General features: G+C 35.8%; 1 protein-coding gene across 5 annotated transcripts in view; it reads right to left on the reverse strand.

Annotated features, from left to right (window-relative positions):
- Nucleotides 1-4,766: 4,766 nt before the first annotated feature.
- Nucleotides 4,767-13,812, reverse strand: part of RBBP8 (RB binding protein 8, endonuclease) — a 73,697-nt gene continuing 64,651 nt past the window's right edge. For all 5 annotated transcript variants that reach the window (XM_006920032.3, XM_015595728.2, XM_015595729.2 and 2 more), the window contains 3 exons: nucleotides 12,044-12,140; nucleotides 6,743-6,884; nucleotides 4,767-5,822 (listed from right to left, as the gene is read on the reverse strand). In XM_006920032.3, the coding sequence (XP_006920094.1) occupies nucleotides 5,725-5,822; nucleotides 6,743-6,884; nucleotides 12,044-12,140 (337 nt within the window). In that variant the 3' untranslated portion in view covers nucleotides 4,767-5,724. The remainder of the gene's footprint in view (nucleotides 5,823-6,742; nucleotides 6,885-12,043; nucleotides 12,141-13,812) is intronic.

The raw sequence follows: 13,812 nt of genomic DNA on the forward strand, positions 1-13,812 counted from the left end.
TGATGAATCCACACACAAAGCTGCCTCAAAATGGGGATTGAGTAAACCCCTGCCTCCTCTAAGTGTGACTCTGTGCAAAAGTGCCATGCACACTGATGGCCTCAGTGTGGAACTCTGGTCATTGGCCTGACCCCACACTCAGAGTAGCTGCAGTTCCATAGGGTGTGCTGGAGACTGGAGCGAGAGTTTGATTATAGGGTAAACTGGAGAGCGTAGAAAGGCCCTGTTTATGGTGATTCAGTGCTGCTCAAATTACTGAAGAACCAGCATTAGAAAATAGGAAGCATGCCAACTAAGCCTAATCCAATTCCAAAAGACTTTGTCCCTCATTTGCAGTCATGCACGTATGGATGTATAAACAAGTCACCAAGCTTGTCCTCCAACATCGTCATTCCAGCCTTGTGAGACCACCAGGGGTTCCATGGGGTTCTCTCTTCCCACTAGCACCCCTCTGGCTGAGAGAGCCCGGGTTTCTCAGCCTCCTGCTGTAGGGGAACACCATTAGCAGGATTCAGCTCACCTCTTGGCTTCTCCTCCCTCTAATCTTAGTGTCTCTAGCCATTGTTTCAGCAGCCCTCTAGCTCATTGAAAGAGATGACTTTTTATCTAATCAACCCTAACGGGGAAACTTGAATACTGTTTTCTAATTTAAATAGAGAGGCTTTCCCTAGTTTGCCTGCATCTGTTTTCCCAAGAATTACTGACTTAGGTTGTTAGGCCAATGCCTGGATCCCTAGAAATCCATATCATCTTTCAAATTTTGAGTCTACTTTTTCTCCCAAATATCTTATCAAAATAAATTGGTCTAAGGTTGGTCTGAGTTTCATCTTTTATTGATCCCATTGGCCTTTGGTGGAAACGCTGACAGGGCCCAAAGTCAGTAAGCATTAATGAATGAATATCGGAGTGAAAAAATGAATAAAGAGAAGGATAAACAGGAAAAAAAAGCAAGTCTCTTGGAAAAATCTCCAATTGAGTAACAGGCACCTCTGCATTTGAGTGAGGAGTAACATATATCAGGGAAATGCATTAGAAAGGACACGCTAGGCCACTGGCTATGGCTCTGTAAAATAACCTTGGCTATGATCGAATAAACCGCTCTAAGTGGTTAAATTTCTTCTTTTCCCCTTCCTACTGCCACCATCTTGGCCCAGGTGTTCTTCATGCTTAGAATATTATAATAGATTACTAAATATTTTTTCTTGCATACCTAACTCTATGCCTATCTGCCCTTTGCCCCCCCCCCCATTCTTATATACTGTTGACTCTAGCACAATGTGGGGGTTAGGACAATGGTCTCCTGTACAATCAAAAATCTGCATGTAACTTTTAACTCCCCCCAAATTTCAGTTATCTCTCGATATCATGAGGGATTGGTTCCAGGACACCCCATGGATACTGAAGTCTATGGATAGTTCAAGTCCCTTATACAAAGTGGCATCATAGAACAATGCATAGAGGAGGCACCCTGCATTCATAGATGCCCAACAGTAGATGGAAAATACTGTTTTCCATCTGAGGTTAGTTAAATCCGTGGATGTGAAACTCAAGGATATAGAAGGCCAGTTGTATAATGATTGAAAAAAAAATCCAAGTATAAGTGGACCCACACAGTTAAAACGTGTTGTTTAACAGTCAATTGTATATTGATGCCTGATGATTATATCTAAATTAATGCATTACTACACAACTCAAAACAGGGGATGCTTGAAAACTTAATGTTTCGCTAGTTTACTCTGTTGTCTTAAGCATTATCTCTTAAGAGTTGCCTCATACTAATGATCTGATAACTTTTAAAAATATAAATGTTCAGGGTATACCTGAAACAAAATCCCTACAAGAAAAGCCTAAGACTCTCTATCAAGTATCTGGGCAACTTTTATGATTAGGAACTACTGGTCATTGTACCAGCATTAGCATCCCCTGGAAACACGTGAAAAATGTAAATTTGGGGCCCCTACACACTTTGGGGTAAAACCCAGCAATCTGTGGATTAATAAGCCTTCTAGGTGATTTTGACATACATTAAAGTATGATTACCATTGAATTAGACTGTAACAATGATTTAGGGCAGTGGTTCTCAAGCTCAGCTGCACATTAGAACACCTAAGGAGTTTTTTAAAAATATACTGATGTTGGGTCACGCCTGGTTAGTACTTGGATGGGAGACCACCTAGGAAGACCGGGTGCTGTAGGCATAAAACACACACACACACTCTGATGCCTGGCAACTTAACCTCAAAATTTGACTTAATTGCTTTGGGTGCAGCAAGCATTGGTATATCATGAATGTTGAGGTCAACATAATCTGCCATCCATAACTCATTTCACAATTTTGTATTTATCTAGTCTTACTGAACAGATTAATAAGGTGATAAATTTGAATGCTTGAAATAAACTTATACCTTTAAAGTATCATTGCTTATTGAGGTTCTGCATAAAGTTTAATTTGAATAAAGGAGTCTGCTATTAATGTTTTGAAAACCAAGGCCTAAAGACTCAAGTCTAAATTCCTTAGTCTCCCCTTTTAAGACACAAGTTTATTGCTTCTTACTAATACCCCACAGCTCTACTCTGTAGCTCTGACACATACCTGTATATGTTCCCTAGCACTTAGGAAGGGGAAAAAGCACTAGACTAAGGTTCCAGGCTAAGAATGTTCCAGCCCATTGGGACCTTGCAAGTCACTAGTTCTCTTTGGGCTTCTGTTTCATTATAAAGTGAGAGCCTAGAACTAAATAATCTCTAAGGCTCCTTCTGACTCTTGGTATTTTAACATCTCCATATTCAGATTGGTTTCCCCACTTTAGCTGCATTGTCTCTTTCTTTGTTTCTCCAGGTTAACTCATCCTAAGGCACAGTTCAGGTTCTAATTACTCTTAATATTTCTTTGGCACTGAGTCTATGCTTCTTTAGCCTCTTTGGCAGTTTTCTTTTAAATGTTTATGTCTGGTTTCTCACTGGGTAATAACAAGATCTTATGTATCTCTTTGTATCCCTAAATGACTAGCATATGGTAGGTACACAATGTTTGTTGATATTTTTTTCAGGACCATGAATTGCCTCTGCCATTTGTTTTATTCCAACAACAGCTTTGTTGAAAGTTTATTTTTTTTTTGCCCAACGAGCTTTCATTATTGTACCAAAAGTTCCAACTCATATCCTATTTATCCCAGAAAAATTTTTTGATAGTCCCATTCAGCTCCTAGTTCCCATGTATTATTCTCCAAAAACAGCTCTCTTCTGGCCTCTACTGGTATGATAGCAGACAACTGTTCCACTAATTCTTTGCTTAAGTGCATCTACAGAACTCAAGTGTAAGGACACTTCAGTTTCCAAGGAACCATTCTAACAGCATCAACTCAGCAAAAAGAAAGATTTTGAGATATCTCTTAAGCTGCTAGAATTGATGAGGCGAGCTGGCTGGTAAACTTTCAGATATATTTCAAATGCTTATTTCTGAAGAGGCATTTTTCAAAATTAAATTCATGTTTGTTATGTTAAGATGTCAGGGATAACAGAATTAAGATTCTTAGGTGTTTATTTAAAAGCTTGCTCCTTTGGAGAAAATTTGTCAGCTTTTACTTGAACCTGATATTGTCCTTGGTATCGTGCCTAGTAAAGTGCTTAATAAACATGTGTTAAATAAATATATTAGTATTTGGTTTATGTAATACTATTACTTTTTTGGAACTGAATTATGAATTAAAGATTATCTGGGGAAGAATCTTTGCAGCCTTTCAGAGTTATTTCTCTTAGCAGGCCTAAGAATGTTCTCTAAGCATTTTTAAAAACACCTGCCAGTTGCAGTTTAAATTGAATCACTAATACATTGAGCCTACCAACAGCAGTCTTTCCAGCTGTACTTCAGGAAAAATTTTTGCTACATGAAAGGTGTTAGGAAATATTCTTCTGCTTCATTTTGCTCTCAGTAGTCTATTATGTCTTCTGCATATATTTAGGTACCAGCGATTGAAATTCATTCAAGCTGCTGCCTTTGACAATCTTAGGTTTCAATGGTTTAATCGAATACCTGATTGTTTAAAGGCAGGAAGATGTTACTCAAATATTAAGTGCTGATATAAGGTTCTTAATACTTTGTTTAAATCAGAGGTCATAACTTTAAAAAGCTCATAGGCACCTGAAACTATATATAATTATATATAAACAGTGATTGACATATATTTGTATGAAAATATTGTCTAACATATATACCTCTTTACAAATGAATAAAGCTCTTTCATATTCATTATCTTCTTAAAGTTTGAGAGTACATCATGCATCGTACACTGCAATTTTGCATTTAAATACATTCTTTTCACTCAAGTGTTTTTAAAAAGTGTCTATTTTCATAACTTCATTTAAAGGTAGAGCTATTTAATAGCAGATACAAAAGAAGAGAGAACTCAGTTCACCCAAACTTGCGCAAGGTGACTAAAGATAAAATGAAAAATGCTAGTTATAAAGGGTTGGATTACCGTAAAGCTACTATCAGGTAGACAATTTCTTGCTGTCTCTGCTTAGCCTGCCTTTTAAAAAGCAAAATTCTATGGTGCCCTGTTCAAATCCAGGTGTCTATCAATCTCCTGGCCTTTAGAAACACTAAGCTAGATACAAGCTCTGATTCTGAAATTAGGCAATCCTGGGCTCTAATTTCATCTCTTGGTTGTTAGAAGTAGCCAAGTGACAATTCTGGCCACTGAGAAACAGAGGAAGTTATTGGGTGAGGCCTTCTGGAAAACTTTTTAAAGAGAGACAAAAACAAATGATATAGGCTTTTTTTATTTTCCCTTCTTCCTGCCTGGAACATGAATATGAACGATGTTAGAGGTGGTCTAACTATTTTATAGTTAAAAGAATGAAGGGCACATAAAGAGTATGAAATAGCATAAAGCTAGAAGAAATCCAGGTGTATGAGGGCATCACAGAGCTGCATTACCAGTCTTGGACTGCCGACCTCCAGACTTTTTAATGTGAGAAAAATAAAATCAGTCATTTGTTGTTTAATCTGTCTTTTTTTTTTTTTGAATCCACTTTTGGCAGCTTAATGTTAAGCTGATACATAAATTCATAAGATTATCCGGGGTTAAAAGAGAAAAATCTATGTGAAGAGCAAAACAGTTCCTGGCATTGAATTAAGTGGCCAATGAATGAATGGTTGCTATTATTTTGGGGAGATTAGTTGACTGTCAGCAGAGAACAAAAATCAAACACAGGATAAACAATTTGGGGAAGGGAAGAAAAATGCTCACTAGAAGCTATAATAGGATTGTAAAAAAATTCAGAATCACATTCAGAACCAAACAGTATATACTGTAATGATTAACATGAAGTCACTGCTGAAAGTAAATACCAAAGGAAGATGGAGTAAAAAGATTTGAAAGGCAATAAATCACAGATTACAACTATCATATTTTCAAAATTGTAATTACGTGATATAAAAAAAGTAAATAAACAAATCTTAAGTTAGAGTGCAAAATGAAAGCACTTCATTGTTTTAAAGGTGCAAAAGCAAGAAAATTTGACTTAAACCTATCCACATTTTAAATAGTTGTTTGTGTGGTGGGTAAATGCCATTTAAAAAACATTTTCAATAGAAAAATGATTTATAAATCAGTTTATAGAAGATTAAAAAAACCATGTTTAATACCAACTTTAGCTATAAATAACTAAAAGAAAAAAAAAAGAAAAAAGTTGTTCTCTATCCTGTTTTTGCTTCGACATCTATGTCTTCTGCTCCTTGCCTTTTGGAGAAAAGATTGCATTGTAAGGCTGCCGTCTTTTTGGACGAGGACAAGGATCAAGATCTTCCTTAATGTAACCTTAAAAACAAATTACAAATTTAGAAGACTATCTTTGCAACATACATTTCTTTCAGCATATATCCAGTAAACATTTGTTTTATTTAATGCTTTCTGAATTTACATGATTCTTCTGATAATTAGCTGAGTGATGCTAATGAATGATTTCACTCTTTAGCATCAGTTTCCTCATTCATACTAGCAATAATAGCAGCAAACATCTGTAAAGTATGCTATATACGTTATCTCAGATAACTCTCACAGGCTTTATCCAGATTGTCTAATTCTATTTGATGACCAGGCAGAGACATGATGTCAAACAGGATTTAATCTAGCTTATGAATGAGAAGGTGGAAATACAGTAATGGCTGTCAAAGACTTTGCATCTTTTGGAAAAACTACCTTACTACTAAACATCTGGAGCTTTAAAGTTGTATACATTCTTAAATTATATTAAATATAAGTGCCATATTTGAAGGAGCTAGTTTGTATGTCAACAATCTTCCAAACAAAGGTCCTTTTACTTATATGGTTTGTAAATACCAAGCATTCTGGATAAGTGAGGTTTTAAAATCTATAATTCAGAGTAGTCACTTTAAAAAGATGTGTTTTTTTAAACAATATAACTTTGCCGGCAACTTTTGTAAGGTTATTTGTTATTAAAAGTCGTTTTGATGATATCATGAAATTACTTTCTGAAATCTGATTGATAAACCAGGATAATGTACACATGATCACACTAAAGTGATTATAAAAAACCTCTGATTCCAATTGAAGAGTTGAAAGTAAGCCTTTTATTTTTGGAAATTTGTTTTTATGTCACAAAACTAGCTCCCAGCTTGCAGCAAAAGGTAAAGAGAACCATGGGGGAAAAGTGAGACTTGGGTATATACAGTATCAAAAAAAAATTAATTCCAAAATATTATAATCTATACTCTTACCTCTTTCCATACAAGTCTGAGTGGAAGGAAAACCAACTTCCCAGAAATTCTCTGGTGTGTTGGGTGGAATGTAGCGGAATCGGTGTCTTGAACAGGAAGCCAATTTCTTTTCTCTTTCTTCTGCTGGAATATCTGCATAATACTAAAAATAAAAACTGGTAAGTTTTTCACTTAGGAATAATAAATGGAGTGTTATGCTTATTGATTATAAACTTGAAGCTAAGAAAGCTATTTATTGAAGTATTAGGCCTACCAAGGAAACTTAGTACTCCCTATAACAGTATTAATTATTTTCCAATAATAATTACTGCTCCTCTGTGAAATGTTTGCTTCACAAATGAGAAAAAGAGCTTGTATTACAATGTAAATCAACATACTGTCAATAAAGTCTTACAATGTAAAAAAGTGCCAGCTGAATTTACTTAGTGACACAGCTGATTTACATACTGGTACAAACTCTTCATCTTTGTCAGACCAGTAACAAAAATGAACTTTGAATAGCACTTTTTTCAATTGTTATTTGGACATAATGTGTTTTGAAGTAATTTTCTATCGCTACAGGTTTTAAAAATAAATTTTAGCTTTGAATGTTGTAGGGTTCATGACTTCTCCCTTAAACTGTACTTATCAATCAGGATCAAAGGCATATTATTTTTTGCAAATGCAATCATGAACTTCATGCAAACAAGGATAAAATTTTTATGTAAAAACTGTATAGGTCTCCAAGTTCTAGATCTAAAGAAAACAAAGCAGTAGTGTAACGTTTAATAGAACACAGATATAGAATCACATAATCCAGTTAATTCCATTTTACAGTTGAGAAACTGAAAATCAAAGTGAATTTACCAAAGGTATCACCTATTGAAAGTGGCAGACTGAGGATCAGAATTTAAGTTTGAAGTAAAGGGCTTTCACACATTTTTCTTTTATATAATTTAATTAAAGGCTTTGGAGTATCTCTGAAATAACTTTTTTTGGGGGTATCTTTTTCATCTTTCTCATTAGCATGAATATAAGCCTTTGCTACCTTAGCCTGAAAAGTGAGATAAGATGCTCTTAGAGAATCATGGTTATCACTTAATATTGGAAAACCACTGCCACCAAATTATAATGTATTCACAAACAACCTGGGCTAGTGTGGCTGTAACACAGCAAGTAAGAAAGCGGTAGAAAATGAAGAGAAAAATTGGGGTGCCAGAGTTCGCTGTCCTTGATAAGGACTTTAGATTCTATTTCCTAGCGAGATGGGAAGACATTTAAGGGTTTTAGGTAGAGGAGTGACCGATTTAATTTTAATTCTAAAAAGATTATTAGGAAAAAATGTCCATTCATTGCTGTGTTGAAACCATACAGTGAAGAGATAAGAATAAAAAGAACAGGAGAATGGGGATGGGAGTATATGGGAACTCTCTGTATTTTCTGCTCAATTTTGCTGTGAACCTACAATTGCTCTAAAAAATTGTTTATTGAGGGAGGAAGAAAAAAATGGCATAGATGATAAAAACTGTTCATCCCTCTGGCGACCAAATCAAAGTTGTGATGGAAACAAGGAGCAGCAGCAAGAAAAAGTCACTTGGGATCTAGATGAACAAGCCATACAACTAAGGAGAAGTCCAGGAAATCACCCTGCAGCAGAAGGTAGGACAGGGCGAGGACGCGGGACGACCCAGTCCTAAGCAGCTGAGTGAGACAGAGGTTGTGGCAGCGGCAGACGCCTCTTGAAGGAGCTGCGTCCACGAGTGGATTTTTGCGGTGACAGACCTGCTCACTCTGAGCACCAGTGCCCATTAAGCTGCACGTAGCGGGCACCAGGACTTACAGGGAGACACTGTCGGAGTGAGGGCCGAAGCGAGACTGACTTGATACAAAGTGCTGGTGGTATCCATTGTTCCCTGTTGAGCCCTCCCCGCTACCAGTACACCTGGACACAGCTCTGCTATAGCTGTGACATCATCAAACTGGATACCAGAGGTTGCACCGCCCAGAGGATTCCTTGAAATCCCGCCTACCCCAGCTCGGGCCCCACCCGAGCCACATTCAGGTATGTCCTCAGTGAGTCAGGTGCTCCTTGCTGAGACTCACACTGGTGGAGGCAGCTGGCATCAGTTTCTGGTGTGGCCTTTTGAGGAAACTATACTCACAGCATCTGGAGATTGCTTGTTGACTCTTAACAGGTGGCCCCGGAGGGGTAGAAGCTTGGGCTAAATTTGGCCTGCAGGTGAACTCCTCAGGTCTGTGCCATTGGACACCTACTTCACAAATCCACACTAATAAGACCGGGAGACTTAGGAGCTTTGCTTAGTACACAGAAACAGACACGGAAAGGCAGCCAAAATGGGAAGACAAGAAGCAGAAACCATATAACAACAGAGCAGAGATCCAGATATAATGGAGTGAAGTAATGGAACAGATGCAGAGTTCAAAACACTAGTTATTAAGATGCTCAATGAATTTTTGGGAAGTGTAGAGAACTCCAACAAAGAGATAAAAATGTAAATTGAAATTATAAAAGGGAACCAGTATGAAATGGAGAACACATTATCTGAGATGAGAAGTATATTAAATGGAATAAACAAAGGAATAAACAAAATGAATAAAGAAGAGGAAGAAACTCAATTAGAATGGCAGGAAAAAAGATGCCAAGACTGTAATAATAAAGGTAAAAATATCTGTGTCATCAGGGTACCCGAGGAAAAAAAGACATTGAAGAGTTATTTGAAGTAATAATGATGGAAAACTTCTCTAACCTGGTGAAGGAAATAAATATACAACTCCAGGATGCTCAGATAGTACCAAAAACCAGGAACCCAAAGAGGCCCAAACCAAGACACATCATAATTAAAATGCCAGAGTTTAAATTCAAAGAGAGAATCTTAAAAGCAGCAAGAGAAAAGCAGATAGTTACCTACAAGAGAGCACCCATAAGACTGGCAGCTGATTTCTCAAAAGAAACTATGCAGGACGGAAGGACTTGGCAAAAAATCTTCAACGTGATGAAAACTCAGGATCTACAACCAAGAATACTTTATCCAGCAAAGCTATCATTTAGAGTTCAAAGACAGATAAAGAGCTTCCTAGACAAAAATAAGCTAAAGGAATTTATCACCACTAAGCCAGTATTACAAGAAATGTTGGAGGGACTTCTTTAATAAAAAAAAGAATGGTAACAACTACATTCCTATTGATAAGTACCTTAAATGGAAAAGAATTAAGTGCTCCAACCAAAAGATAAAGTGGCTGAAAGAATAAGAAAACAAGACTCTTACATATGAAAAGGAAGGGGATGGAAAAAGATATTGCCTTGATCGACCTAGAAGGTATTTAAGTCAGACAGAGAAAGATAAACACTACATGATTTCACTTACATGCAGAATTTAAGGAATAAAAAGAACTAATCAAAAAAAGACTCACAAATATAGTAAAGAATTTGGTGTTGGATAGAGGGGAGCGGGGTTGGGGAGCTGAGAGAATGGGGTGAAGGGTTAAAGAAGTACAAATTAGTAGTTGATGGATGGTCACGGGGATAGGGAGTTTGGCATAGGGAATGCAATTAGCATTAATATATTGGCTAAGTGGAGGGTCAGGGGAGGGAGGGAGCAATTGGGGGGATCATTTACTAACTATATGATGCCTAACCAATGTACTGTATACCTGAAACTAATTAAAATTTAAAACAATTTTAAAAATTGTTTATTAATAAAAACATGAGGAGGTCACTTTGGTCCAGGGGGTTAATGGTGGAGATAAGAAGTGGCTGGAAATGGGATATCTTTTGAAGGTACAATCAATGGGATTTGCTGATGGATCAGTTATTGATATTGAAACAAAAAAGAGTAGAGGATAACTATAAGATTTTTGTTTTAAACAACTAGAGGAAGGAACATGCAGGAGACTAAAAGGTGAGGTTTGGGAATCGTAGGTACTAATTGTATGTCTGCTTTTGGGCATGTGAAATTTGAGATGATTATTACACATATACATGTTATTACATATTCCGTGTGGACTAGGCAAAGGGATAAATTTAGTAACTACAAGCATATAGATTATATTTAAACACATGGGACTGGCACTTTTACTCCTGGTCATGAGGGAGTAACAGAGAACAGATTTACCCTCCTACCTTAAACAACTAAACAGACAGAATAAAATCTATGAAACAATGTTTTTTGGAAATTGGATAATAGCAAAGGAAATGATTTCTAAGAGAAGCAAAGCAAATTAACAGTGTTTCTAGCAAAAGGAGCTTTTTTCTAACTGGTAATATTAGTTCCAGATTGTAAAGAGTTATGGTTATAACTAAAAGCTGGAGGTTTACTTAGTGTAGACCATGTTCCTTAGTTAAGAAATCATGATATATTCAATTTGTGTTACGAAAACTCATAATACAGCAGGTTTTGCTTGTATTGCCAAACCGCTTTCCAAAACAGTGATGCCAATTTACACTCCCACTATTAGTGTATGGGAGCATATTTCTCACCAAATGCTTACCTGTACTATAATCTAGTCATCTATAACTTTAATGTGCTTGGTTACCAAATTTTCTAGCTCACAGTTAAAAAAGAAATTTAAAAAGAGAAGTAAATTGCTGGAAACAGGCATCTGATAGCTAATAGATAACCAGGAAGAAATAAAAACAGCATGTTTCAAGAACACAGAACCTCCCTGGAACTATTTAGTATTAGGATGATTAGTACTATCTATATATCATTAATTGTATTATCAAGACAGCTAATGTAGAAAAGGAAAATATAATTGTGTTCTAAGGATGAAACAGAGTTTATTCATTACATTTTGTTTAGAAAGGAAGGTGTCTGGGGAAAAACATAAAAGCTTATGGTTGTATCAATTATTTAGAAAAACAATTATGAATAATATCTCATTTCCTGAAACTGTTGGTGTAATAAACGTTATAGTAAAGTTTCCTATTGAAATATCAAAATTTCCCCCAAACAGTATATAACAGCCCTTTCTGTAACATAACTCAAGGAGAAAAAAATTAAAATACAAATAAATATAGAAAAAAATGGCAGAAATATCTTAAGGTGGTAATAAGAACTTGTACGTAGGCTTCAGATTCACCTAATAAAAATCTAAAGAGAAATTGAGGGCTTTCATTTTCATCTATTTACCTCTCTCAGTTTCAGGCCAGTATACTCTTTATTCATTCTGTTATTCCTGGCTCAGACTAGGTTCCTAGATACAAACATGGTTTGTATCTATGCTTTTTTAAATCATGCATTTATCATCTATAAAGCCATACTTAAAAAAAAACCAACTGAAGAGTATTTATGTAGTACTTACAATTTCACATTCCTTACATGTGTGTCCGGGCAATTTTCTTCTGTCTTCTTTTTTCCGAATCACCTCAATATGAGGAAAGTTTGGTAAGCCAGTCTCTCTGGGGAAAAAATAAATTAAATTTAAAATGAATCCATTTGTTACTACAAAGATCTTTAGTTTTAGGTTTTAAATTAACAAAGGTGAGAGTCCGGGAGAGAAATAATCCCAAAACATTCATTTATTTTATTTGAAATGCTTATTCAGTATGTTAGAAAAATAAATACTTCTTCATTTATTCTTCAATAAATATTTATTAAGTGCCTACTATATGTGAGGTATTTTTATGAATATTTTTCTCTGAAAAAGCTAAATACAACCTCCTATTTTCACCTTTGACTGGCTGAAAATAACAATTAGGTTAGGAGGTAAAATATGATAGCCTAATAAACAGGCATACTATATTATACAGTATTGTAATACTGTATAAATTCATGAATTGACATTCTATAATGTATCCAAGAAAGAGAATACTGCCTTTGTTAACTCGATTTTCTAGTACAAAAAACCCATGTTTCAGGGCTAACCTACTCCTGCCAAAGAAAAGACTCATTTGTTTGTATGTCATTTACTATTTTCTCTAAAAAATCTGTTATGGTGCTTCCATTCACCCTAAAGTCTTCAAAATATTAAGCGAAATTATCGTTTACACTTGTCCTTAAATGGATCAGATCCTACTGTAAACCACTGGAAACATAGAAAGGGTCAAAGCCACTGAGGTGTGGATAAAAGGGGTATAGGATACTTTGAGAAGGAAAAAAACCATCAGGAAGCACAGAGCATTTTTTAAAATTAATAAACTGGTATCCTGCTTAAGAAAAATATATATAGAAAAATCCAAACTTATAGGATAGGTAAAGAGTTATATGATGGCACAGGCACATACCTATTTTTAATACTAGAAACATCCCCAGTGAGTTTAAACAGTCTGACTCATAAAAACTGATTTTTAAAATGACTTGCTGGTAACCTATATACTTCTTTGAGGTATTTTGACCATATGCCTCTCTAGTTGGCAAGCACTTTCCTTCAGAAGAAAGCTTTGATTGCTCTATTTTAAAGTATATGAGGTTACAGGCTCTTTTGAGCCTTAAACCCAAGAACTCTCAACTTGAGAGTAATCTATAAATTAAAAAAAGGGAGATCAAGACATAAAACAATATTGCCATAACTATTTTCTTTCAAATAGTTATGGAATCTTAAGCTTATGCAGAATGCAATTTGGCCACATCCTTTCCTCTGAATACCATTTCTCTGTGTACTATAATGCAGCAGGGAATCAACTGGTAGACTGGCAGCTGTAGTAGACCTCAAAGCATCACCTGAAAGGTCACTAAGCTTCTCCCTGAGACAACATAACCAATCTTCCCAGGGTTTGCTACTGTTCTCAGTGAGGAGAGGAACCATGTTAACTGAGACTTTTACCATCCCTACACCTTTATCCACCTCCTACATCTCCAGCTAGCTAATATTTTGAGAATAAATAAAACTATTCATATATTTTTTAAAAGGTTAGTGAACCTCTAATATGAAACATTTGAACTTATAGTCTTTACTCTACAATCTTCTAGAAATCTATTCCAAACATACGCAAGCAAAAATTTGAAAAGAGAATGCACAAGGCTATTCGCTGCAGCACTATGCATGATAGCATACCTGTAAACAACCCAAATGCCCATCGCTAGGGAATAAACTATGGTACAGTCAAACAATGAAGCACTATGAAACTAAAA

This window comes from Pteropus alecto, unplaced genomic scaffold (assembly GCF_000325575.1).
Source record: "Pteropus alecto unplaced genomic scaffold, ASM32557v1 scaffold146, whole genome shotgun sequence".
Classification (NCBI taxonomy): domain Eukaryota; kingdom Metazoa; phylum Chordata; class Mammalia; order Chiroptera; family Pteropodidae; genus Pteropus; species Pteropus alecto.